Source organism: Echinops telfairi, unplaced genomic scaffold, assembly GCF_000313985.2.
Source record: "Echinops telfairi isolate 266 unplaced genomic scaffold, ASM31398v2 ScPeMD7_13;HRSCAF=56, whole genome shotgun sequence".
Taxonomy (NCBI): Eukaryota; Metazoa; Chordata; class Mammalia; order Afrosoricida; family Tenrecidae; genus Echinops; species Echinops telfairi.
The window spans coordinates 317,555-345,462 of NW_022103910.1; the positions used below are offsets into that span (position 1 = coordinate 317,555).

At 52.1% G+C, this 27,908-nt stretch overlaps 1 protein-coding gene across 3 annotated transcripts in view; it reads right to left on the reverse strand.

Annotated features, from left to right (window-relative positions):
* Positions 1 to 1,644: 1,644 nt before the first annotated feature.
* Positions 1,645 to 27,908, reverse strand: part of RREB1 (ras responsive element binding protein 1) — a 91,783-nt gene continuing 65,519 nt past the window's right edge. For 2 of the 3 annotated variants that reach the window (XM_045287372.1, XM_045287374.1), the window contains 5 exons: positions 26,818 to 27,007; positions 22,445 to 25,349; positions 12,555 to 12,719; positions 6,638 to 7,408; positions 1,645 to 5,045 (listed from right to left, as the gene is read on the reverse strand). In XM_045287372.1, coding sequence (XP_045143307.1) covers positions 4,588 to 5,045; positions 6,638 to 7,408; positions 12,555 to 12,719; positions 22,445 to 25,349; positions 26,818 to 27,007 — 4,489 coding nt within the window. In that variant the 3' untranslated portion in view covers positions 1,645 to 4,587. The remainder of the gene's footprint in view (positions 5,046 to 6,637; positions 7,409 to 12,554; positions 12,720 to 22,444; positions 25,350 to 26,817; positions 27,008 to 27,908) is intronic. The other variant, XM_045287373.1, reaches the window with a different exon arrangement.

Sequence of the window (27,908 nt, forward strand, 5' to 3'; positions counted from 1 at the left end):
CCAGTGCACAGGACCAATGGGCCACCCGGACGCAGCCTCCACAATCCTGAGACCAGAACTAGATGGTGCCTAGCCAAGGGATCACAATGGGTGGTGTTGGATAGAGTAGGAGAAAACGATGGAACAGAATTCAAAATGATAAAAAGGACCAAGCTCACTTGTCTGATTAAGGGTAGTGGAACCCCTAAACCTAAGGCTTTTAAATTTTGTTCCAGCATGGAAGTGAACTCACTTTCCAGGCAAACAATACATAGGCCTATACAATGTATGCTACCACCAGAGAGGTAGACTCTTCTTAGGACAATCAATCACGCCAGAGCAAGAAAGTAGCATCTGCCTAGGGTTACAGCGTCGGGGGCAGGAAGGGCAGCGAAGGAAGGAAATGGTGAGAGGGCTGTTAGGCTGTGAGATGACAGCCAATGCCACAGACCATGTCTGAATTGATGCTCTATCAACTTCCACCCAAGATGTTGGAAACAAACACCATATTGCATCGGGTAAATCTTTTGCCCAAGGACTGCTTAAAAACAACAAGAACTCAAGGGCAAAGTTCTGAAGGGCAAGGAGGGGAACAGGCCACACGAGGAGGAAATGGAATTAAGGATGTTACAGGGAGGGAATTGCAATGAACGAAGCTAAAATGTGTCAAAATCATCGAACGTAAAACTGCTATCAGTTATCTAAGAAACCTCAATGCCAGCCAACAGCACACACTTCACCCAAGAGAACTAATGCCAGCCATCACCCGAGGGGTGAGAGAACGAAATGCTTGACCAGCTTTCATGCTGGCTACTTTTTACGTTGATAATTTTGTATAGCTGTTGAAGGTTACCCACCCTCTGGTGTAAACCTTCATTTAATTCACCATAAAAAGGATGTGGCAACAATGCAACGAAACAGCCACTGAAACCCCGGCATCACTTTGGAAACAGCATCTAGCTCCCTGCCCTGACACCAGCTTCCTTCAGGGTTGCTGTTGCGAGAACTACTTTACAGTGAAGTAAATGGCATTCATTTGTCAGCCATTGTACCTCTCCTCCATTTTGGAGGGGGGACTGTCCCGACCCCCCCCCCCACGCTCAGCAGGCCTGCACTAACTGCTTTTGGGGTCATCTAAGTCGGTAGGTAACCCTATCCTCCTTCCTAATGGTTGGGGAGGAGGAGAAGGTCAAGTGGGTTTCTTGTGAGTTGCTGCCCAGATAATGTTAACATGCTTGGATTCTACTTCTGTTGGAAATGGACCAAGAGTTGCCTCATGTCCCACTACGGGTCCCTTACACCATCGGGTCCCACCCTCAAAAGGCTTGGAAGAGACCCGTTCTGTGCAGTGAGCTCAGGTGAAGTTTCTTCTCCAATAGCTCCCACAAAGGTCCGACTTCGCTAACTTTCCATACGCTCTTCCAAGGCAGTCCCGGCAATTGCAAGAACAAGAGGCCTGCTATTTCAGGCCGCCACCCTGGTTACACTGCCACCCCAGCTGTCCATCGGCCGGCGGGCCGGAGAACCCCAGCAACCTCTAACACCCCCCACTCCTCCAAGCCACAGGAGACACAGGATACTGCTAGCAGGAAGGCCGCAAACCCGGGGCGGGGCAAATGACAGGATGACAGCAAATCACAGAAGAGCCACATGACTGGCAACCTGCAATTTTAAAATATAACATTTTATTGCTTAGATGGTTTGATACACAACAGCTTTTCATTTTGAATTTGGAAGTACTGTACAACACAAAGAAGAATGAAAGTACCCAAACCAAACTGTGATTCTCTGTTCATGTGGCATAAACCAGTTTTGTACGTAACACGTAGCAGCAGTTTTTAAGTTCCCTTTAGAAAAATATGAATCCTACAAACTTATTGTTTCCTGTTTAATGCATGGCCTGAAATCACTAGGATTATCTTCCTTGTTGAAGAGAGGGAGGAGAGAGCCCTGGGGAGGGTCAGGAAAGAGGACCAATCTTTCTGAAACGGGCACCTGACTGTTGCGTAGCTTCCCCAGAGCCATCTGGGAAACAGCCATTCAGGGGGTGTGTGGCTTTCACAGTCACGTGTTTCATGTAGTGATTGAATCTCAGCATTATGTTCATTGATCAACGAGAAAAACAAACAGAAAAACTTGCACCTCAAAAAACTTTCAGAAGATCCATATATATATTTTTTCTTTGTAAAAGCCCTGAGAGACGGAAAAAGAGAATCAAACAAAATGTCTAGAAAAACAAATTAGCTGAACATGCAAACTAAGCTATGATTCACCCAGAGTTTAAACAAATCACCTATTTCACAGTTTAATATTGGAGGGGTCGGGGCAGGGCAGGGCAAACAACAAACAAATAATACACTTCTCAACCTCACTACTAAAATGTGGCAAGACTATCTCGACTACGAGGGGAAAGAGGCTAAATAAAGCTTTAAATCAAAGTGATTATTGCGAGCTGCAGCCCGGCGACGTGGCCGGGAGCTGATGATTGCGACAAGGCACCGCAGCCAAGAGTTTAGGCATGGCTTCTCCCCCACAGGATTGCAGGTTTTAGTGTGGGGAGCTGCAAAAGAACAACAAAAACACAAGAAATCCCAAATAACAATTCATATTAACAGTAATAATAATTAACAAGGGCTAATGAACTGGTTTTCACAAGTAGTCCACACTTGGTAGAGTCAGGCAAGGCAAGGGGGCATCGGTTCTGATTTGCAATCATCTAAACTCAATAAAATCTCATTTGAAAAACTGGTTCAAACATCCCCCGTACAGTTAGAAATCATATATACCTCGACCTCCTTCCTTCCTTCCTTTCATATGCAACACTAGCACGTCTCGTGCTCAAGAGTAGGCGTCACACCCTGACTCAGGATGGCTGAAATTTCAGCCACCAGAAATTGGTGCAAGTGGAAAGGGTGCACCTGTGTGCACATGGGTGCACACAGGGGCCCGGGAGGGGGTGTGGGGTTGAAGCTGCATCCCCCAGGCTGAGGCGAGGGTTCAAGTGGCAGACAGCACAGGCTGTCTTCGGCTCCGGGCTCCCAGAGGCCTAGCGGAGGGCAGACGCTGAACAGAGCTCAGCTACAGTAGCATCTCTCTTTCCACTGTGGGCGGGGCGGGCGGTTGGCTGGCTGCAGCCAGGGAATTTATCATCTGCACAGGATGCTCACGGGGGAGGGGTGGGGGGTGGGAGGGTGTTCCTGCGAGGAGAGGGGCCCAGGTTATTCCAGAAACTAAAAACTCTTGTTTTTGTATCTTCCAGCACCAACCCTAAAAGGCAGGAAGGTAATCACACATCTATTTCTTTGCATATTCTTGCACATGTAGCTTTATCTATCACCAGTAGTTTTTCGCTTTCCAAATGGCAGTTATGCAGTGGGGTGAAGGCTGGTGTGGGGTTTAACAGGAAGACAGAGAAGATCTCGCTTCCCCACTACCTGATATCTTGGGCAGTCCCTGGGTACAGGTTGCGGATCTGGGGCTGCCTCAGATGGTTCTCCCCAGGCACTGGTGGGGACACAGGCCCCTCCCTGCCTGAGCACTCCCCTGCTGGTTGCCAAGGACACTCACTGCTTCCTGTGGAGCCCCATCTTGGAAGAGAGGCTGGTCTAAGTACAGTAGAAGGGCTACCACAGGCTGCTGGTCCCAATGTGGCTGGACACACACGCGGGGCTCCGGCGGTGGCACCGGCTCTGGGGACAAATATTGCCCATTTATTTCTGCTCACTGCAGAGATTCGCAGACAGATGAACTAATAATATAACAATAACATTAATAATATACTGAAAGGGGGAAATAGACAAATCTATGACAGCTGTGCATACGACTTCCATAGGTCACGCTGCCTGGGTAAGTCTTCTCTGTAAGGCAAGAACGATGGTCTGCACACATGAGCAGTAAGACCACCTCCAGGAGTGAGGGGCATGCCAGGAATCTTTCCTGGTTTGGGCTTGAACCAACTTTGAAACCTTCATCAACTAACTCCTGTAACACCAGGGTCAAGATCCAGCTCTACCAGGTAGCAAACGCGGGGGTGGGGAACAGGACAGGACTCTGAGAACTCAGCATTTTATCCATATTTCCTCTGGTAATTTATATGACATTCACATCATTTTATTCCAGTTATTGGCTATGGGTAATCCAGGGGCATTTTTGTTTTTCTGCTGTTTCCAGCTTATAGAACAAACAGTACTATCACAATAGACTCACAAGAATAAACTCACACATACCAATAAAAAAGGTAACATTAATGCTTTAAATGAAAACATCCTCTCCAGATAATTCATCGAAAGACTTATTTTGCTTTCTGTGTGTGTGTGTGTGTGTGTGTGTGTGTGTGTGTGTGTGTGTGTAGTCATTTTGGAAAGCAAAAACAAAACTAAGATTCCAAAGGCTTTTGGGTAAAGTAGTTAAGGCACTCGGATCAGTCTGTGTGGTCTGGTGTGGTGAGCCCGCAGGGCTATGGCATGAGGCGGGCTGCCTCTCCCTCTGCCTGCATTGCACTCTCTTGTGCTCCTCCCTCCAGCTGCCCATGGGTGCTGAGGAAGCCTGGGAAGCGCAGAGTGGGTGCTTTGCTCTGCTGGCTCGGTGTGTTGGGGTGCAGGGTGCCGGTCATTCCATTCCCGGGGGCTGAGCAAAGACCTCAGCGGCTGTGGCCAGGAGGGACTGGTCCTGCCCTGAAGTAAAGCCTGGCTGGTCAGCGGTCCCCTGAGATGCCTGCTCTGTGGGGCTGACCCCAGGGGCAGCCCTGGGTGCAGCCTTGCTGGACTCAGCCTGGCAGGGAGCAGCTGTCCTCACTGCCACCTTCTCTTCCTTGCGACTGGCCTCCTTGGCCAAGCTCTCCTTGCGGCTTCGGGTGACGGCCATGTGGTTGCTGGTGCTCAGCGTGGACTCAGCCTCACTCTCGGAGACGGGATTGTTGCCACTGTGGGTAGACTCGTTTTCGCTGTCGTCCTGGTCACCATCCTTCTCGGGGTGCCGGGTCTTCTGGTGGATGCGCTGGTGGCGGACCAGGCTGTGCTTCAGCGTGAAGGTACGCTCACAGGTCTGGCATTTGTACGGCCTCTCCCCTGCAGCAACAGGACAAGCAGACGTGTCTGGGTAAGCTCAGCACCACCTGTCCCCGCTCTGCCCAGGGACAGCAGCCAGGTTCATTAAGGTGTGAGCAGAGGGGGGGAGCTGAGACCTAGAGGCCGGGCCCACGACTCACTCTGGGGACCAACCCCACCCCACCTGTCTGCACTTGGCAACCTGGGGTGCAGGTGTCATAAAGGGACATGTGCCTTCTCCCCAGCCATGTCCTTGCCCACAATTTTTATATGTTCTGATCCAGAGTGTCAAAGCAGAAGCCTCACGGGTCCAGGCTGGCTGGGGTCAGGGCCTGGGAGAGGACAGAGGGCCTTCTCATGAGCGGGTGGCAGGCATGCCCTGGGCTCTCACATGGAGCAGCTGCCGCTTCCCGCCCACTCATAAACCCTGAGCAGCTGAGGACAACACCTGTCGGGAGCCTGCGATTATCCCTCTGTTGAGAGCTGACCATGATGGACCTTATGCTCCCCAGAGGCCACAGCTGGGACCTGGGCATGCAGGCTGCGATGCACATGTGTGAGCGGAGGGGGAGTGGGTGTGCACACGTGCACAGGGGTGAGCAAGTATGCGCGAGCACAAGAGTACTGAGGGAGCACGACCTCACTCGCTGAGATAGGGTTGTTGCCCCTGTGGGTAGACTTGTTCAAAGGGGGCGTGTGTGTGTGTGTGTGAGCACAAGGGTGAGCGTGGGAGGCGAGTGTGGGGAAGTGTGAGCGTGGGGCAGGTGTCGACAAGCATGCATGCTGGAGAGGCATCTCTGATGGTTGGGCGGGAAGAAATCAAGTGCGGGGCCCTGGTGTTTCCGTGAGTGGAGGACCGTCCTATTATCTGGCTTCATGAGTATTCAGGCCTCTGTTTGGGGTCTGACCTCCAAGCTGAACAAGACCAGAGCTCAAATAGGACACCATGCAGACTGTGCTGGTGAGGGTCCTGGGGCAGTCTAGGCAGCCAGGCTGCAGCAAACGCTGGAAGAACGGTCTTTGAGAAGCCACAGTGGGCAGCCAGCTTCGTGTGAGCCTTTCCAGCAGAGGGCTGGGTGAGCCAGAGAACACGGCTCTGCTGTGGCCCAGGCCAAATTTCACAGCTCCTCCCCAGAGCCAAGCTCCGAGGGAAACAAGACCTCTGGGTCTGAGCCCAGCACACATCGTGCTTGTAGATCTTTGCCCCCACCCGTGAGACCACCAGGGCAGCATCTTTCCCATTCTGTAGTCAGGGCGACTGGTGCTAAATGATCCTTAATGCTACGGACATTACATTACAGTTCTGCCCTGCAGGGCCCACTCTGCGACCAGGAGAGGACCGGGAGGAACCTGCTCTCACGCAGGCTCCAGGACACACTGTCCCAAGTGCCCTTTCCCCGTGGTCACGCCACCACTACTCCTGAAGGGCGCCCCTCGTCTGAGCATGCTGGCCACAGCGCCGCTTCTCAAGCAGAGGGCCCGCTGCACCAGAACTGGGCCTGGGGCTGGATGACCCTGAAGCTGGCGCCCCGCATCCGGAAGTGAGGGCACCCACCAGCTGTGTGCTGGCAGGGGACTGTCCCTGGAGCCCCGCTGCTCACGCCGCCCCTTACCTGTGTGTGACCTCATGTGCCGGGTCAGGTCCTGCAGAGACCAGAACCTCTTACTGCACACGCTGCACACCTTCTTCCTCTTGTCCGCCTTGCTGGCCACACTCTTGGGGGAGCCTGTCTTGGGCTTCTTGGCATCATCACTCTTCTCAGAGGCCTTCTTCTCAGCCGCACCCTCCCCTTCGGAGACCCCCTCCGCCTCCTCCTGTGGCTTCTCTGCCGTGGCCTCCTCCGCTGGCTCCACAGTCGAGAGGCCTACGGGCATCTCCTCGGGCTCAGGGGCAGGGCTGGCCGCCTGGGTGGATGCTGGCCCCTCAGTCTGGCCATCCTCCTCCTTCTGCTCCTCGCGGCTGTGGACCTTCTTGTGGCGGGTCAGGGTCCCCAAGAACTTGAAGTTCTTTCCACAGACGTCGCAGGCATGCTTCAGCTCCTGCTGAGGGGAGCCCCCGCCGCCCGTGGTGCCCTCGGCCAGCTTGAAGTCCATCAGCTTGCTGGCCAAGTTGAGGTCCAGGCTCTTGTTGCTGACTGTGTCCTCCTCTAGGCCCTCGGCATCTTCTTCTCGTGTCTCCTCTGCCTCCCCACTGTCCTCCTCTGCCTTTTCCTCCCTGCTCACAGGAGAGGCTGCTCCTGCCCTGCCCTCCTCGGCAGGGGGGTCTTCTTCAGCCCCGCAGGGCTCCTCGGGGCCCCTCTCGGGAGCCTGCTGCTCCTTCTCCTGGGCGGTCAGATCCAGCACCTCATTTCCCGATGCCGTGGTCTCCGCGTCAGACTGGCTGTCTGTGAGCAAGCACACAGGGAGATGGGTCTGAAATGGGAGATGTACCCCAAAGCCCCCTTCTGGCTGAACGCCACTCCCAGCAGGACCCCCCTCCCCCAACCCAGTCAATATCTGTCTTTCTCTCTCTGAATTCTCATCTTTCCCCCCCCCACCCCCACTTCCAACTGTGCAGGGTTAAGGTGGATTTGGGAAACTTCGGAAGGCGAGACGAGTTTCCACTTATACAAAGGTTGTAGGTGCAGGGCCAGGGCAGGCTGTGTCTCTGAAGGCCTGCCCCCCACGATCCTCAGTGCCGGAGAGGCTGTGTGGCCAGGCAGTGGAGAGAAGGGAACGTGGAGAGAGGAGAGGTGGGTGCATTCCAGAGCCTCACAGCACTAGGGAGGTGGAGGAAGCCAAGTTGTAAACATTGTTTTTCCAGTGCAGAGAGATTCAAACATGCAACATCCACAAGACCTCCCACCCCGATCCCTCGATACTTAAAAAACACAGTGCCTTGCAGAGATTTTCACAATGAGTGCTCCAAGGCCTGTCTCCGTGCACACGGCATAGACACACTTGCCTCATCTCCTGTTGAGAGCCCAGAAACAAAAGGTTACACATGCGCCTCTCCCAGCTGTGGTTAGTGCCCCAGGGCTGCTAGTAGAAACATGTCAGAGAGGTTCCCACCCTATTTATGCCAGCTTGTAAAGGTCAGAGTGGGGCATCCAGATGTGGGGCACGAGAAGGGAAGGAGGCTGTAGAGTGTGAAGAGATGAGGGAGTGGGGGTTGGTTGGGATCTTGTCCCTTGACCGTGTCTACCCGTCCACTCTACAGAGCACAACTGCAATGACCTTCTCAAGAGATGGCAGCATGGAACTATGAGCCACACGGAACAGGCAACAGTACTGTCAATAGTGCACGCTCATTCTCATTCAGACCGAAGGACAACATAAAAGCCCCTCAAGGCCTGCAAGTCCAAGCTGGTTGAGCGGCCCGCTCCTCTGCTGACAAGCGAGCCGACTGGGTGCGCCGTCGGTCCAGGTACACGTACACACACACACACACACACACACTGCACACAGCTCAGCATTTCGGATAGGCGACTACAACAGTCAGCCGACTGTAGGCAACCACTGTGGCTACATTGGATGGCCCACAGGCCAAACCCTGTCCGTTCTTCCTCAGTTTCTCAGACCTGGTTGTTGGTCCTCAAGCAGGTCACGGGGGCGGGAGGCACACAAAGGGCTCCGTTCCCAGCCCCACTACCTGGAGGACCCTCAGCACTCACTTGCACTGAGTGGCATTTAATGTGCGCTTTGGGGGAGTCACTGTTTGGGCAGTCACATGAGACTTCAGCAGGTAAAATAAACATTGATTTGGATATAAATTTTTTTAAAAAGAAGTGATTTTCAGAAATGATCCAAACACTTCTTATTCAAAACTCACTGCCATCAAGTCATTTCCAATTCAAAGGGACTCAAAAGCTTTGGGCATATCCCAATCTGGGGCTATACACACCCATGTGTAAGGCGTGTTCAGAGGAAAAGACGGATTTCAGTGAACGGATTTTGGTATATGTATTAATACTGAGACAGAAAATGGTCCCATTTCTTACATGTTAACTTTGTGGGCAGGTATAATAGAAGGGGGGTGGGAGTTGGTGGGCTTAAGTTTGGGTCCCTTCACCCTTTTCTCAGAATTTTTCTAGGCTGGCCTTTTAATTATCTTCTTTTTTTTCCCCCTTCTCACCAGCAGCATTTCCAGGAACTTTTAACTCTGTCTTGCATGGATAACCCTCTTGCTTCCTCTCCACAATTTCCACTAGGGGGAGCGCTGCGGCAGGTAGCCTTTGCCCTTCTTGTTTGAAGCGACACCAACTGGTGGCTGAGGCTCAGGAAGGAGAGAGCAACCTCTCCACACACCAGAAACGTGCAACATGTGAGGCCAGCTCCTGCTTCGCCTCCGCCTTCAACACAAATCCTGTAGCTGCTCCTACAGTGAAGCCGAGCCATAGTCAACACATCCACAGAAGGCATTCCACTCTCTAGAAACGGCCCCAACAGGCTCCCAAAGGCACCGCATACACCGTGAGCCTGGGCCACAGCCCGCCTGCACTTTTCTAGGGGTGCCAGAACCCAGGCTGGATTCGGGGACACCTTGAAAGACTGGTGATTCCAGAAGCCCACTCTCCACATGGTGCGGGGAGCTGGGCAGAACGGGCTACTACTGCACCCTGTACGCTACCTCAGCACACTCCGAATGCCCCATTAGTGTTTTTAGCATTTCTGAGGGGGAAATTCAGGGGCCCAGATATGTGGAAGACTTTGTAGGATTGAAAAGGGCAGATGGCCACTAAACATATGTTTCTGGATTTTAAGAAAACATAATCTAGACATATCAACCGGAACAACTCGTAGTCCCAGGGCCACTTCCTGCCTTTGCTTTTTAATGGGCTTACAGCACCTCTTTGTCTCTCCCCCTACCCCACCCACTCCCACTCCCACCTCCAAGGCCTCACTTTTAGCTTTTAAAGAAGCCCCAACTAAGGCTCCACCCTCCACCAGGCTCACCAGGATAAAAACCCTCCTGGAAGTCACTGGTGGTGTAGGGGGAGTGACATATTGGGCTGCTAACCACAAGGCCAACAGTTCAAACCCACCAGTCACTCTACAAAAGAAAAATGAGGCTTTCTGTTCCTGCAAGATTTACAGTCCGGGAAATCCACAGGGGAAGTTCTGTGCTGTTCTGTAGGGTCACTATGAATCGGAATTAACTTGATGGCTGTGAGTTTCAAATCACTAAATGTCACCGTTCTTGACCTTCTCTCTCCTCCTCTGAAATCTAAGTCCTCTTAGACCGAACATATATTTTCTCTCTTCTGGCTTTGCACTGAAACTTTCTACGAATTTTCTTTTCTAGAAGATGTGTCCCTTAAAGAAAACCTACAAGAGCGAGAGTAGGGAACGGTGTGGACTTACTTGAAGAAACAAAACTTGTAACTGTAGAGCTAAGCCCAGCCCCTTTGTAGAGAGAACCTGGCCCTGCAGGGAAGACTTTGTTCTGGCCTGATGGGGTGGCTGCAGGTCCCTGTGGAGCTGCCCAGGCAGATGGTGTGGGAACTTTTGTGTTCCTCCAGAACGCTTAGGATGCTGAGTGCAAAATATGCATCCGACCCTACCAGTACACTTGAAGGTTTTCCAGACACAGGAAACCGTGCTCCTTTCACCCACCTCGGTCGTCAGTGGCTTTCGTGCCCTCAGGAAGCATGCTGGATACATGACTCGGTGGCCTTGTGGATCACACTGCAGGGAAGTGCTGCTGGCCCGCAGGTAATGTACATTATACACACACCCCATCGGTGGGTGGGGCAGCAGACGACCCCATGCAATCCCTGCTTCCAGGGAACCAGGGCACAGGAGGAACTCTATCCACATCCATCTCGTGCTTTCCTCAAGAATGCCTGGCAAGGTCGTGCAAACGGCAGGGGGCTGAAGGGGGACACGAGGGCAAATCTGCCTATGTTTTCTTTAATTTTGGACTTGTTCTTTTCCTCAGTCCTGGTGACCTCTTGCACAAACACTGCCTGGACCTGTGCAACCCTATGACTGGCTGGGCAGTGAACCACTGTCAGTCCACTGGGCTTTCACGGCTGATACTCAGAAGTCCATCTCCGGGGCCTTTCATCCCAGTCCATCTTACTCTGGAAACTCCGCCAAAGCATGTTCAGCAGCAGCATCACACGCAAGCCTCCCCTGCCAGATGAGGACTGACTGCCAGTGACCTGACTGGGAACTGAGACAGGCCTCTAAATTTTACCACGAACTACCACTGCACTCGGCGTTGGAGCCCCCTGAGCAACCACCACTGCCGAGTCTTCTCTGACTCATAGGGACCTTATAGGAGAGAGCTGGGGGAGCCCTGGTGGTGTTGTAGGTTATGCGCTGGGCTACTAACCACAAGGCCAGCAGTTTGAAACCACTAGCTGCTCAACCAGAGAAAGATGCGGCTTTCTACTGGAAACCCACAGAGGCACTGTCCGATGGAGTTTCCAAGGTTGCAAATATTTACGGAAGCAGTCTTTGGGTTCAAACTGCTGGCCAATCAGTTGGCCTCTTAGTGCTTTAACCACAGTGCCACCAAGACTCCTGTCTCCCATCAGGGACCTAGAAATACCACCCATGTAGATGCCCCCTCCCCACACCAGAGCTAAAGACAAGGTGTCTGGGGTGTGGGCTAGATTGAGATAGGGCACATCTCAGTGCCCGACTCTCTAGGGCACACTGAGCCCCCTTTACTATCTAGGGGCACCCTCACACAACAGAGCACCATGTGCCCAGCCCAGTCCAGCCTGGGGAAGAAGCCACAGGCACAGGGATGTCCTAAGCTCCTGAGCAATGGGGGAGGAATGGGGAGCTGACAGGGCTTTTAGGATCTATAAATCATAAATGTATAAAGCCTGCTAATATTGCTAATAATCAAGAGCTATGGGGTCATGAGTTTTAGGGAACCTGCAGCCACTCGATGCTTGTCTGGGGACAGGGTGAGGCGGGGAAGGAGTAAATGCAGGGGTGAAGAGGAGGAGGAGGAAGAGAAAAGGGGTCAGAAGCCCCGGCAGCTGTTTGTTGCTCTGCAGGAGTTGGAAGAAGGAAGACAGGAAAGCAGAGTGTAGTAGTACCGATGCAGCTGGCAGCGGAGAAGCACAAATAAGACATGCAGCCCCCAGGGGCATGTTATTGAACACAGCCCCCTCCCCCAGGCCTGGATCTGCTCTGGGTCCCTGTTCCGGACACTGAGGAGCAAGGGGCTAGGGTTGAAACGCCAAAACCTCAGCCTTTCAGGCTTCATGTCCATTCAGATGTGTCCATGCCAATTAGCTAAAATTGGGTCCTCCCTCGCATCCCACCTCCCAGCGGTGCCCAAACCACAGAGATGGCTGCTGGGAGAGCGGCGCAGGCAGCGGAGACCAGCAGCCCGGTGGTACAGTGTGGAGCCCCGGGATGGGATGCTGGCCGCTGAGCCACTCAGTCCCCAGCGGATCTACCTCACTGGATGCTAAGCCCACCCAGGCACTGGAGACAGCTGGAGACAAATCTCTTTAACTCTGAGCCCAGCGCTCAGGAGCCCTCTCATCTCTCTCTCTCTCTCTCCACAAACTGAGGCACTACCTGTGCCATCATGAGCTCCAACATCTCTCTCTCTGGACTGGGGGAAAAGCCCGTTTCTTCTCAGGGAGCAGTTGGTAACTCCATGTTTGCGCAACTGGTGGCGTTCACAGTTAGATTTGGTAGAAAAGAAGGCATCACATTTTTGACAAGGGAAGGGCTTCTGACCTGAACAGGAAAAAAATAAATATTTATCTGGCTTTCTAATTAAATGAAAGAAGTCAAAAGACTTACTTTCCTGGAATAATTGACATTTGCTTCCCCCTCCCCCATAAGGAAATAAACAAAATACTGTACATTAAGAAGAAAAAAAAGAAGAAAATACTGAGGGTATCAATAACTAAAGACCACAACTTTCCCACATCCCAAGTGGACTAGAACGAGTTTTGTTTTCAGAACACCAAAAGAAACTTAACCAGGACACTGAGACATACAAATGGGGGGTCCCAAGAGTTCATGGAAAAACGGAATGAAAAGATGGTGGAATTTTCCCACAAACTTTTTTTAAGTCTTTCAATCACTTAAACTCAAACACTGGCATAGCAACTGAAAATGTAAATAGCAGCAGCAACACTGGAAAGGAAGGGAAGGTGCCTGGCTGGAAAGTGCCTGTGTGACATCAAGGCAAAAGGAGCCGATTATCCATGTGGATGTGGGTCAGCAGGAGACGGAGGCTCTACGAGGGGAGATGTTCCAGCCCATTCTCACACCCTCACCCTGGAGGAGCCAAGGGAGGCCTGGGAGCTGGCACCCATGTACTGCCTAGAAGTGGCTCTGGTTGGACTCCCTGCCCAGTGACCTCGACGCAAGGTCACTGTGGTCCTGCTGGGCTTGGAGGAAGAGGTCTCCTAGATCCCAGAGCTATTAAAGGGTCTTTATTCCCAGGTACTGAGCTCCCTTGCGTAGTCAGGGACCAGGGAAGCTCCAGGGACTCTAGATCTCAACCAACCCCCCAACTGGGAGTCCATGGGCACTGCCCACAGGAGCCTGCCCTATCCCTTTTCTGTATGTCCTCCCAACTTGGCATGCATACGGGGGTGGGCCCACTTTGTTTACCCTCTCTTCTTATTTGGCTTCTTTGTGTACTGTAAACGTGAGGTTTCACAAGGCAAGCCAGGCTGCTCTTCAGAGTGCCCTGGTCTGCTAGGATGGATGTCAGGGGGAGATAAGGGCATGGACAAAGGGGCCACAGTGGGGAGCCTGGAAGAGACTAGTAGGGCTGAGAAGGTGATGGACAATTATTTATTGTGCCATCGGAACCTTCCCGCCACCTCCAAATCACTAGAGTCTAAGTCCTCCTTTCTAATTTTTCAGGGGAAGGTCTCATGGGTCATGAACACACAGGACCCAGGGACCGCAACCCAGCTCCCCACAGGGAGCTCACCTGGGCGCCCGAAGGCAGAGGCTAGCTGCTGGGGGGCCAGGAAAGCAGCAGGCCCAGGCGCGTGTGCTCTGGGGCTGGGTTGGCACACTCAGCTCCAATGCACAACTGCTGGGGGTGCCCTTCAACTCAGAGTGCGACTGAGGTTGTGCAACCTAGTCTTACCAATGTTTGGAAAGCCCGTCTACTCGCAGTCACCAGGGAGCTTTTTAAGAATTTGATGCTGGGGACAATCATAGAGCAGAGAGAGAGTGTGTGTGGGGGTGGGGTGGGGCGGTGGGGGGGTGTGTGTGTAAGAGCTTAGGTGAAGTGCCTGGCATGAGGACGCTGGAGAAGCTCTAGGAAGACGAAAGCCCCCAAAGGCCTACAGTGGACTGCAGAGAACCCACACACACTGCTCAGTGGGGGCTTTCTACTTCCAGCATTAAAATACTTGCTTCCACTTAAAATTTTAGCTTGGATTAAAAAACGAAAAATCACATATTTGCATAAAGACTAGCACATCAATAAAGGACTTGAGCATTACTGTGAATCTCTTGAATGACTTCTTGCTTTCCACTAAACACTGTACGCAATATTTAACAAATCATTTGGTCTCCTTTTAAGTTAAGAAAAGCACAAACAAAAATGGTCTCTCCTCTTCACACTTTATCAGAAAAGGCAATACCAGGGCTTGCTCGCGTGACGCCAAGAACGAGAGGGAGAGGCATTAAGGAGAAGAGCCCAAGCTATCAGAACAGGATTCTTGACTTCAAAGACAGTAACTGCTTTCTGGCTTCCATCCATTACATGGTGAACCCCATGCCTTCCACAGGGTCACGTGTATAGAATGGACTGGCTGATGCCCCATGGTGAAGACGGCCATTGCTACATGCTGCCGAGGCCATTCCAGTTTCCTGTCGACTCCAATTGACATCTTTACAGAAGCAGACCCGCAGTTTCTCTCCTACAGAGCAGCTGGGCGGAGTCTAACCCTCGGTGAGCACATGGGCACACGGTTAAGCACTCATCTGGCAACCAAAGGTTGATAAAGGTGACTAATGCTCAATTCAGAACACAACTCGATGAGATCAAGCACTGTATACAATGAACAGAATCATGTTTTTCCACACAGGATTTATTTTCATAGTAGTATTGTACTCCCGAGGTGGTAAGAACGAGGGAGCACATTAGCTCTTATAATATTGCAGCCATCAAACACACACAAAAAACAACACGCACACACATACTGGTTGAGTAAACTATATGTAAAAAGAAACAAACAAACAAACAGGAAAACCGAACTCAGTGCCATGGGGTCAATTCTGACTCACGGTGGCCCTATGGAGCTGAGAGGGCAAGTCTTTAAGGGAGCAGACAACCTCATCTTTCCCCGCATGAGTGGCTGACGCTTTCGAATTACTCCTAACTTTGGAGCTGGCAGTCCCACGTGTAACCACCACGCCCAGAAGAAACAAAGAAACCAATTTTTATTGATTTGGTAACTGCTCCTAATGCCTGCCATGGCAGGGATGTTTTCAAAGGTAGCTGCAACCCACAAGGCTTACTTTTGCTCCAAAAACCTCTGACCTGCACCCTGCGGGCATTGAAAGCATCAGCCTGGCAGTTCTAGCTCTCACAAAACAGCCAAGCAACAAAGACAGAGCGCTATACTCAACGACACGATCTGGCAGACACTGGGTTATGAAAGAGAACAACTGACAGCGCGTAAACTCAATGGATCTTCAAGACTATGCTAAGCCATCCCCCAGAAAGACCGGCATTACAGTCAGTTGGGCTAACGCACGAGAGAGGTCAGATTACAGATCCCCGGGCAGCAGGGGAGGATGAGGCTTTAGTGCCGCAGGGCCAGTGAGTTTGTCTGCAGTGAAGAGCGAGCGAAGATGGGAAAGGGTTCAGCTAGTCAATTGTGTTAGATGTGAGGTGGGCTCTAAAAGATCCATGTGGAAATTCCATTCTTTTTCATTCTATTATTCCACTTTTTGAAGCCCCTTTGCACACTTTACCATACTGAAAGGTCAAGAAGAGCTCTGGCACTTGCGCATACACACACGCAGGGAATATGTTTGCTGATGAGATAATGATCTTGATCATCAGGTCGGAAAAACAGAACTGAACATTTTAAAAGTCTTGTTCATTTCTTCAAGGGGATTGATTCAAGGTTAGAAACATGAGTCATAATTAGGGTGGAAAACCTGGCAGTTGCCTTTTAAACGAGCTGAGGCGGCTTCTTGGCTCCAGGTTTCTCCCTCCCCACTGGCCCACTCTCACAGGCAGAGGCGTGGGGGACGCCCAGCCCAAACCCACTGCCACTGAGTGGAATCAACACAACTGGTATCCTACGCTCTTTCTACACGCAGGTTTGGAAATTTTATTGATTCCCACTCTGATGCTTGGTGGGTGGAGAGCCTCAAGTTGGCAAAGAGAAGGGAATTCAGCCGTGAGGGATCCCAGGATGTGGCAACTGGTGGGATCTTGGTCCTCCCAGTCCAAACCCTTCTTCTTGCCAGGAGAAAGGGGAAGGAGGAAGCTAAGGAACACCTTGGCTCTGCGTGCTGGCACACTCTCCTCTACCTGTGCCCTGCAAGCCCAGAGGTGTGCAGGAGGGGGAAGGACAGCGTATAGCTCTCTCCTGGAGTATTAATCCTATTCAGGCAAAGAGGTGAGACACCAGGAACTGTTCCCTGTCAATAGAAGCAGTGGGTGAGGAATGGAAGGAAGAAATTCAGCTGTGACAGCAGCTGGGGGCTGGGGAGGGGGCGGGGGCAGGCGTGGAGACAAAGAAGGACATCAAGCAGCCTGCTTCCTCATTCAACCACAATTCCTGGAAGCCGAGCCTCCCTCAGAGTGAGGTGAGAGAGTTCGTGAGCCCAGGCCCTCTGTGGAACGACAGCTGTCTCAGGGGTGGGTGCAGTGTGAGCAAGCCAGCCCAAGGACAGACAGGACAGCGATGCCTGCCTGTGGATGAGGTGCCGGAGAAGGCTGACTCTCCAGATGTGCGAGGGGGCTTCAAAGAATTCATGGAAAAATAGAACTAGGAGAGAGTGGAATTTCCCCATTAACTTTTGAAGCCGGTTGCAAGACTTCTAATTTCAGTGCAACTAGGAAACTGTAGACTACGCAAAGCCTCTGGCCAGAGCCCTAGATTTTCATACTACACTTACTGCATATACTCGTGTATAAGCCGAATTTTTCAGCACATTTTTAATGCAGCCTTTTTGCGGTAAAATTAGGTGCCTTGGCTGATATTCGGGTCGGCTTACACTCGAGTATATATGGTATTTAATTTTTTTTAAAAAGACCATTTTATTGGGAGCTCTTATAACAATCTACAGGTCAATTGTATCAAACATATTTGTAATTAGGTTGCCATCATCATTTTCTAAACACCTTCTATTTGAGCCCTTGGTATCTCCACCCCTTTCTTCCCCCTCCCTCCCTACTGACCCCTTGATAAATTATACATTATTATTATTTACATATCTTACACCAACCACTGTCTCCCTTCCCCCATGGTTTCTGTTGTTCCCAACCTCAGGGGGTGTGTGGTTGTGTGTCCATCATTGCAATGGGTTCCCTCTTCCTCCTCTCCACTTCCCACCTTCCCCCTGCCCTACTGGCGTCACTACTCCCATTTCTGTTCCCAGGGGTTTATCTGACCTGGATTCCGTGTGTGTTGGGTTCTTATTTGTCCTGTGTACTTGCTCTGGTCTAGCCAGAAGTCAAAGGCAAGACTGGGGTCAGGATAGTGGGGGGTGAGGAAACCTCTAGGAACCAGGGGAATACTGTGTGTTTCATTGGTGCTATACTGGGCCCTCGATGACTCATCCCTTCTTGTGACCCTTCTGTGAGAGAGTGTCCTACTGTCTACAAATGGGTTCTGGGCCTCTGCTCTGCCCATCCCGCCACCCACTCCCATTCTCAACAATATGGGTTTTTTGGTTTGTTTTGAGTCTTCTGGTGCCTGTTACCTGATCCTGTCAACACCTCATAATTGCACAGGCTGGTGTGCTTCTTTCATGTGGGCTTGTTGCTTCTCAGCTAGATGGCCACTTGTTTGCCTTCAAGACTTTAAGACCCCAGATGCTATATCTTTTGATAGCCAGGCACCATCCACTTTCTTTACCACATTTGCTTATGCACCCATTTTGTCTTTAGTGATTGTGCCAAGAGGGTGAGCATCTCAGAATGCCAGGTTAGAGCAAAGTGTTCTTGCAATAAGGGAGGGCTAGAGCAGAGGCCCAAAAGTCCGTCCACTACCTCAGTGTATTGCCATATAAATATATGTATATAGGCTAATATCTTTTTATGAATTAATGTATTTACATATGTACACGCCTATGCTTATACCTCTATCCATAGCTTTGCTTCCTAGATCTTTCCTGTTTTCTTTTCCCTTCCTCCTACCCCATCATCACGCTCACCCTTCTTCTGCCTCTTAGTAGTTCCTCTCAGCTAGATTGCTGTTGCTCCAACACCCCTATGATCTCTATGTCCTTGTTGATTTTAATTCCCTAGTTGTTCCCCCTGTCTATGGTGTTGTTTGCTCACCGCTCCCTTGACTCCACCCTGCCCCCATAAAGCCCCGCCCCCCCCCCCGTACCGACAGTCCAGATGCTTTCTCCTCAAGTTGCTTCCCATGCCTATCTTACATGGGTAGGCAAACCAACAATAACAGAGACAAAACAAAAAGAAAACAAAAGACTGAATAAAAAGAGACTAAATGAATAAATAGCAAACATACAAAAACAAAACGAAAAGGCATACATAGGTCCAGGTCTGTCCACTTTTAATCTCCCCACCGGTCCTGGGGGGTTCCGGGAACTGGCCCATACTACACATAAAAAGCCTCTCTCCTTCTGGGGTGACACCTTTGTTGGTGTCAGGACAGGCTCAAGGTCACTGTTCAGTTCCCATCCTGTCTGCCTCCCCAATGGTGCACACAGTGGACACTCAGCTACTTACCTGCAGGCTGGCAGTTCAAACCCACCAGGGAAGGTCTGTTGATTGGCTTCCATAACGATTACAGGCAAGAAAATCCCTGGGAGCAGTTCTACTCTGCAGTGTGGGGCCTAACGATTGGAAGTGACTCAATGGCACCACGGCATTTGGTTTAATGAAGGCCTTGTCTTTCTTCAGAGGTTCTGGAGACCGTGCCTTCCACGGGTCAGAGCACTCGGCTCTCAGAGTCTCCCACAGGACAGAGCACTGACGGAAAACCATTTGGTTTTGGTGACCTCCTACATTCCCGCCAGCCTGGACACAGATGGACGGGAGCTCCCAACAGAGAATCAGACACCGGTAGCTGCCATCGACTCGTGAGGGTCAGAATAGAACCCCTGTGGGGTCCCAGTGGCTGGTGTCTTAGAAGCACATCACCTGGCCTTTCTTCCTAGGTGCCATTAGGTGGATTAAAACGGTCAACCTTTTAGTTAGCAGCTGAGTGTGCCTACCATTTACACCGCTCAAGGACTCCAGCCAGCCCACTGCCATTGATTGCAGGCACCCTATTGGGCAGAGTATAATTAACTGCCCCTGTGGGTTCCAAGACAGTAAATCTTTATGAGAACAGAAAGCCTCATCTTTGTCCCACACAGTGGCTGGTAGTTTCATACTGATGACCTTGCAGTTAGTAGCACAGCTCGTAAACCACTCTCCCACAAGCACTTTGTAACACCATTGAATAAAGAGGACATCGAGACTGTTCTTGGAAGCCAGAGCCATGACACCCAAACACACAAAGTGAGGGACAGCCTAGTGGGTTCAAACCTTTATATGGTTTCTAGCACACAATTAAGTCTGTCATCACTAACTTGCTATCCAACTAATAACGTTCCGGGCTTCAGATCTGGGTTCGACCCTTATCGGAAACCACTTTCAGTAAGTAGGACATGTGAGAACCCAACTAGAAAGATGGCAGGGAGGATCTGCAGGCCAAACGACTCTGGCCTGTAATGCTAGCTGAGCCTTTCTTACTCCTCACAAGGTCCTGGGCAAGCGGGTTAGCCTCTCCAAGCCTCAAGTTCCTCCTGGCAAAATGGGAACGCAATCCTCCCAGACCTCTCCACCAACACTGAATGCTCCCTAGTCCCAGGCAAGGCCCACAGTCTCCATTACAAGAACATACATGAAGCTTTGAAAAAGTTCACGGAGAAATGTCACGACCTGTCGATTTCATGAACGTTTCAAGAACTTTCTCATATTTTGAAGTCTCATGTGATGGGATGACACAAGTGGGGTTCAAAAGGCCACCGGTGAGTGTGCTGGGAGTCACGATGGGGCACTCCATACTACACTGCCCCACAGAATCACTACTTTCCTGAGTAGACCTCTTTTCTTCCCTCCATGCACTGTCTCGTGCCCTGGCGGCTGTTCAGCCAGCTGTGGTATTTTGGTATTAAACTGCTGGGCAATCGTACCTGCTGGATTCCCATGTAGGAACACGCACCACAATCCACAAAGGTGCATTCCGGCCTTTGAGAGGAATATTTGGCTATGCCCCTCAGCTTAAGCAGACAGGAGAAGACCCAGGATGAATGTCCTCATGCAGTGCACACTACCGACCTGGGCCAGCGATGCCAGCTGAAGCAGGCTGGCGGAGGGAGGCGGCTGTGAAGAAGGGTGAGAGCTACGCTAATCAATCCGTCCAGACCAGCTGCCCCCTGCAAAGCACCAACTGCTCTGCTGGGATGAACAGAGGCCACTCAGAGGGGGAGAAGACACTGCGAAGGTGTGGGGCCTCTCCCGTCATGGGGGCTTATCTCGCTCTCAGACGAGTTCACAGGGAAGGAGAATGATGGTCACAAACGCAGTGTGTTGGATGAATCCAAACATTCTGGTTCAGGTTAAAGGATCCCTCTGCTGCCAGGCACTCCCGATTCCACCCTGCCTCTACCACTCGATTCATGGGTTGGAGGCCCCACCACATGAGGGAGGCAGGCTAGCTTCCACTGGAGGGCCCCAACTCCCCACTCTCCCCAGTCTCCTCACCAACAGCCCTGTGACCTCCCTGGGCCCTCTGTCTAGAGTCCAGGGGTTCTCAACCATCCTAATGCTGCGACCCTTTGTTGTAGTGATCCCCAACTATAAAATTATTTTCATTGCTACTTCCGAAGTAATTTTGCTACTGTTGTGAAACAGGCGACCCCTGCAGAAAAGGTCGTTTGACCCCCACAGGTTGAGAATTGCTGGTCTACAGTCCTCATGAGCCGCCTCAGAGCCTCCCACTGTGACTGGCTACAGGGCAAGGGCTTCTACCTGGTCACCCTGCCTCAGCAAGTACAAGGCCCCAGTGAATGTCAGGGCTTCAGAACATCTGTGGGAGAATGTGGTGACCTTTTCATTGTTTTTCCACGAACTTTCTGAAGCCCCACATACAAACTCCCAATCAGGGAAGGGAGGCCTAGGGACCCGCCTCTGTAAAGACGACAGCCAAGAAAACCTTATGGGGCAGGCCTGCTCTGGCACACGCTGCCATGAGCCGGAACTTACTGGATGGCAAAGGGGCTTGCTCTTTATAAGACATAGATATAGCTTAAGTATGGTGTGGAAAATGCTTGCTGCGATTGATCTGAAATTCAAATTCAAATTTGACTGGGCATTCTGTATTTGAGCTGGCAGTCCCAAACCACTTAACTCTTGGTTGTTTTGGTTCTATCTATTAATTTTGGGGTTGCAGACTCCCGAAAGGTGAAGATTTCACCCATCGTACTCCTTAGTTCACTATTAATCTTGGGTTAAGTGCCTAGTATAAAACCATTTAGAGGAAGTTCTCTATTTTAAACATCTTTTTACAAATCAACGTATAGTGATATTTGTACAGTCAATTGGATACTGGAAGGATCCACTGTCAAATTATTTAAAGTATATTCCTTATTTTAACCCTCTCTGTAAAAAACCAACTTCAATACATTAAGCTAACAAGCAAGCAAACAAACCCATCTTTCTGGTAACTGTAGCCAGTTCCTTAGAATGCTGTTTCCTATTTGGGTGTCACCCTAGAGCAGCTGACAACTGTCGCCTAAATAAAATGTAACGATGCTTTCTTAACACACAGAAGACGACACTGGCTCCGTGTGCTGGGCCAAGCGGCCGTCATCACTCTGTGGGGATCCCTTCTCTACACCCCCACCCCCCAAAAAGCCAAAACAACAGCATAGCGTGCTCTAAGTGCAAAGAGCTGCTGCGGCGATGTCGGGACACAGCTGACCCTGTCTCAGCTCCAAGTTCATTATGGGCCAACACCTTCCTATGAAGCCCTTCTGGCCGTGACCTGGGGTGTGAAAGACACCAGCCACCTTGCTTGTTTGCATTAACATCACCGGGCACAGCTGTGTGCTGCAGGTTCTAACCCGGGACTAGAGGCTACTGAGAGCACCCTCGGACTAACCACACCACCACCAGGCAGACCCTCTGTTTCAGAAACAGGAGAGAAGGTGGACCCTGGCTGTGGTCAAAGCCCCCCCGCCCCCATCTCCACCCTCACACACCTTGGCAGGAAGTGGCCTCTTACCAGTGTGCGTGAGCATGTGCCTCTGCAGGGAGCTGGCCCAAGGGAAAACACGGGGGCAGTGGGGGCAGCTGATCTTCTGGAGGCAGTTGGCATAGGAGTTGCGCCTGGCCCTGAGCGCCCTGTCTTCTGGGGGGCTGGTCTGCTCCTCGTCACTAGGCCCGTGGGGGTCAGCAGGGGCGGCAGCTACTTCCTCTTGCCCATCGTCCTCGGCACTCTGCAGGAATGGGCTGAACTTGTTGGTATCTGTGGTGGCAAGCATCTTCTCGATGCTGGCGAACTCCCCACTCGAGTCCAGGTCCACGGTGCTGCTGCTGACCTTGGACCTGCTCTTCACGCCTTTCTTCCTGCCTCTCTTCTTGGACGCGCCAACTGGGCCCTGCTCAGTGGGAGAGGCAGCCTCGGGGCTGGTGGCTGTGGCAGGCGGGTCACCAGAGTTCTGTGGGCTTATCAAGTCAGTGGGGGTGGGGGTGGCTTTGGGCGTGGCACCCTCCCCAGTGTCGGGGCCTGAGGGACCACTGCCTGCACTGGCCGGCCCTGGCTCAGCCGCCTTGGTCTTCAGTAGAGTGGAGGCCGAGGACACAGAGGAGATGATCTGGGCAATGGAGGCCAGCGGGGGCAACTCCTCGGTCACAGAGGGCTTTGGCAAGAGCAGGGGTGGCTTGGGGCGCAAGGGCCGCAGCAGGGCTGAGCTGCTGATGAGGGCCGAGTTGCTAAGGAGGGTGGGGCAGGCCAGGAGGGGAGAGGAGTAGAAGGGGACAGTGAGCTGCACGGGGGCCTGTAGGGCCTGAGCATGGGGCTCCCTCGGTGGTGCCGTCGAGGTGGCCAGTGCAGGGGCTGCGGGCTTGTCCAAGCCCCCACTGGGCCCAAACACTCCCGGCAGAGTGGGGCCTGGGGGTGGGGCAGCCAGGGGCTGCTCGTCATCTTGGGGGTCCTGCTCAGGTTTCCTGGCCTCACTGGGGGCCTCCGTCTCCTTGTCTCCTCTTCTGGGGTTCTTGGGGACGGAGAGGTCAATGGGCTCCATGGAGCAGTCATAGGGGGCCAGGGGAGAGGTGCTCACAAAGGAGGCAGCGCTTTCCTGTTTCACGTGAACCAGGGCCAGGCCCTTCTGGGAGAAGTCCAGGGGCTCATTGAAGTCCACTGCGAAGCCGCTGGAGGGCTCCAGCTTGACTGAGACGTGGGGGCCTGGGCCCGCGTGCAGAAAGCCGTTCTGAGGCTCCAGGAAGGCTGCAATGGGCTTGCGGTCAGCGAAGGCACCGTAGCCGCCCTCCGCCACCAAGCTGGCGGCCTGGGCCGCGGGCCCTTCAGCAGGGTTCCCCTCGTCTGCAGCCAGCACGTAGTTTTCGATCTCGTGCTCGGGCACGTGCAGGTGCTGCTTGAGGATGTGGTGGATGCAGTTGCGCTTGGCCGCAAAGGCTGAGCTGCACTCCTTGCACTCAAACGGCTTGCGGCCCTTCTGGCAGCCGCCCAGGCCTCGGCCGCAATGGGTCCGCATGTGGATGCGCAGTGCCCGGGAGTGCTTGAGGTCTTCCCCGCACAGCCGGCACACGGTGTCTGGGGTGCAGAAGGCATCCACTATCTCAGCGGCGCTGCTGGTCACATACTCGATGTTTTTCTCGATGTCCTTGCGGGTGGCCTTCAGGTGCTTCTTGCGCAGATGCCGCTCGCAGTTGGCCTTGACGGTGAAGGGGTAGTGGCAGATCTTGCAGATGTAGGGCCGCTCCCCGCTGTGTGTGCGCAGGTGGCGGATGAGGGCGGCCTTGTCGGCAGCGATGTAGTCGCAGATGTTGCACTGGTAGGGCGAGATGCCCAGGTGGGAACGCACGTGGGCACGCAGCACCCCCGAGAAGGCGAACACCTGGTTGCAGAAGCGGCAGGGGTACAGGACTTTGCGCATGGCGGGTGCCTTCTTGCCGGCGGGCCCCGCCATGAGAGCCTTGAGGTCACCTTCTGTGATCTCCTGCTTGATCTTAGCCTCCATGTTCAGGGGCAGCAGTGCCTCGATGATGCTGTCTTGCTCCAGCTGCGTCTTCATCTCAGGTTGGCCAGCCAGCTCCACATGGGGCTGCAGGAAGAGCTGGGTGGTGGCACTGGGCTGGGCCCCAGACTTGGACTGAAGCAGGTGGGCATTGGAGGCAGCCTCCACGGAGCTCTTGAGCAGCTTGAGTGGGGGCGGAGGCAGGCTGGGGCTGATGCAGCCCGGAGACGCCTGCTGGGTGTTGACCAGGGGCGGGGGTGTGGAGGTGGTCACCACCGTGCGCGGTGCAACCAGGGGCTTTGGCTTTAGTGGGGGCATGTGCTTGAAGATGGCCTGCAGGGGCGTGGGTGGGGCCTTGGCGAGGGGCGGAAGACTGATCTGGGGGGGCGCGGAGGAGGCCATCTTCAGGATCTGCTGGATGTCGGCCAGCTCGATGGCCGACTCATTGGAGATGGGCTTGACCACAATACTGCTGTCAGGCTGGATGATGAAACCCTTCTGGAAGGGCTGTAGGGACAGATGCTTCATGCTCCCCTTGGTGGCTGGGAGGACGGTGAGCTGGCCTCCAAGGGAAGTGGCCTCAAAGGGGGACAGACTCAGCAGGCTGGCACAGGCAGGCTCCTGAGGTAGCTGGCACCTGAGTGTCTCGAGCTGGATTGCCCGGTTGTCATCCGGCAGCGGCTCCTCAGTGAGGGTGACCTTCATGTCTTTGGTGTGCTGCAGGCCCAACAAGGCCAGGAAGACTTTCTGATCAAGTGTGTCCCCGGCCAGGGGCGTGGCCTGAGCCTTCTCCCGCCCCACGTCCCCGGTGCTGTGGGTCTGCCGGTGCAGGGCAAGTGAGTGGGGCATGGGAAATGCTTTGTCGCAGGTCTCGCAGATGAAGCGGTGCTGCTCGCTGATGCACCGCCGCAGGTTCGCTTCACACCAGGCCTGCACCAGACCCCGGGATAAAGCAGAGCATTAAAAACCAGGAAACCATGGCCCTAGCCTCCAGTCTCTCTCCACAACGTATAGGGAGTGACCTCTCCTGACGTGCCACGCAAGGATGGAGGTAAGTAAAACCACACTGTATTTAATAAATCATATCTGCTCACTCCAGGCCAAGTCAGCCAGTCATAAAAGGTCACGTGATTCCCCCTTACATGAAGGCCGAGGGAAGTGTACAGAAACCAAGGTTTACCAGTGGACCCCAGGGGCAGGTTCGCTGGTAAATGAGGTGCTAGCGCTTAGGGAGCACTTCAGTTTCTGTGATGGGTGACAAAGAAACTTGGAAAACATATTGTGTGGCCAAAGTAATGCGTGCCACTAACTGTTCAATTGAAGACAACAAGGTAGAATGAGCAAGTTTTTCTACACGAGAGGCTTCAGAAAGTATGCAGTACCTTTCGAAGCCCCCCTCATGTATTTTTAACCAGTTTTAAAAGTCACATTTGTTTGATGAAGAACACCGATCCCAGGGGTAGCAATGAACCCGCTGAGTAAATATCCCATGATGGGAGAATTCGTTCTTTTTTTACACATGGGCATTACGCACAGCGACCCTAACTCATCACAGGAGTAGAGAAGTTTCACCTTTCTCTCCTCGAGAGACTGGTGGTTTCAAACCGCTGATGTTGTGTGATGAGCAGCCCGATGCCTAATTACAAGACCATCAGGGCTCGAATAACTTTACTACCGCTGCATCTCCATTTCAAAACAAGGTGAGGTGAAAAACAGCCTCAAAGTAGCTCAGGCAGTTACTTTATAAACGGAGAACAAATACATCACTTGCTTTAGGTAAATGATGATGATCTGAACCATTTTTAAGAGAAACTACAATATTGGGCACACCTGGCTGTACTGCATATATTAAGGTCCCTGGGTGGCACAAGTGGTTTATACTTGACTACTAACTGAAGGGTTGTTGGTTTGAAACCACCTAGCAGTGCCACGAAAGAAAATTCTGGCAAACTGCTTCCCTAAAGAGCACAAGGAAAGCCCTGCTGAGCAGCTCTACTTTAACACAGGGACCACCACAAATTGGGTTTGACTCGGTAGCAGTGGGCTTTTCTGTTTGTTGGGGTTTTTGAAAGCAAATGTCAAGATCTTAAGGAAAAGATTTAAACTGAACAAATTAAGACAGGGCTGGGATGGTGGTGATGAACAATTTTTAACCTACAACTAAATTCCCCAAGGATGTACAAAGGCATTGATGATCCACGCTCACACCCACATGGACATGAGGGCCAACAGAAAATAAAAGACTAGTTCTCCTCTCAATCCTATAATCAAATGACGAATGGAAGGGCTAGGTTGAAGTTTAGGAGAAAAACCAAAACTGAAAGGACATTTTAAAGAAAGGGCCGAGGAAGTTCAATGCAAGGATTCGGACTGGGGAGCATTCCAGGCCTCAGGATACCTGAGAAATCCGGGGAAACTTCCTGCAGGAGAAGTCAGTGAACCCCAAGTCGTGGAAGCCAGCAGGAATGAGAGGGTTGTTCTGTATGAATGGTCTTCCCATCGCATCTCTTGGGAGCTGTTTGTGGACGAGTGCGTTGTGGCGCAGCAAACCCCGGTGTGTTCGAAAGGTGACGCAGCAAATGTCACATCTGGGAGGCGAAGGAGAGAAGACAGATGCCACAGAGCTTTACTGTACCCTTCATTTCAATTGAGAAAATAGAAAAATAACAAGACACCAACACCAAAGAGCCAATGATCATTCCCTTACCCTCTCTCATCTACAGCTCAATGTATTTCCGTTGCTTTAAACATTCAAAAAAGTTTAAAAGGCATGAATACACTGACATCGATAGCATCAGATCAGCAGCTCCTTTACCCAAAGGCGATAAAATGGTCATTGTCCAACCAAATTAGGGGCAAGTGACAGTGCACATGTATGAGATTCCGGCACTACCACCACCCTGACAAAGGCAGAGGTGCTCTCACTGTCAAGTTCAGACTCTGCAGGTGCAATCCTGGCAGGCAGGCAGGCAGGCAGGCAGGCAGGCAGGCAGGCACTACTTCCATTTTACAGACAGAAACACAGAAGTTCAAAACTGTGAAGTAGAGTGGCTGGGGTCACACAGCCAGGCAGAAGCAGAAACAAGAGGCCAGGTCTGAAAGACTTCGTCTCCATACTTCGGCCACACCTACCATGAAGTTGGCTCTCTTCCTTGACACCCTCACAATGGCAGTTCCTAATTGCCTCAACTGTGTGTAAAAGGACCTAACAAGAACTGATGCTTTGAATTAGTGTTGGAAAATAATATAGAATATACAGTGGACTGCTGGAAGAAAAACAAATTCATCTTCAAGACAGAGCTGGAAGGCTCCTCGGGAGAGGGTTGGTGAGACTGTGTGTCATGCACTTTGGACTCGTCCTTGGAGGACACCCTGATTGGTAAAGGACAGGAACAGCCAGAAAGAGGAAGACTCACAATGAGGTCATAACTCAGGGACTATTGTGAGGACAAGTGTACATTTTGCACAAAGGATTGCTTCTGAGCTGGA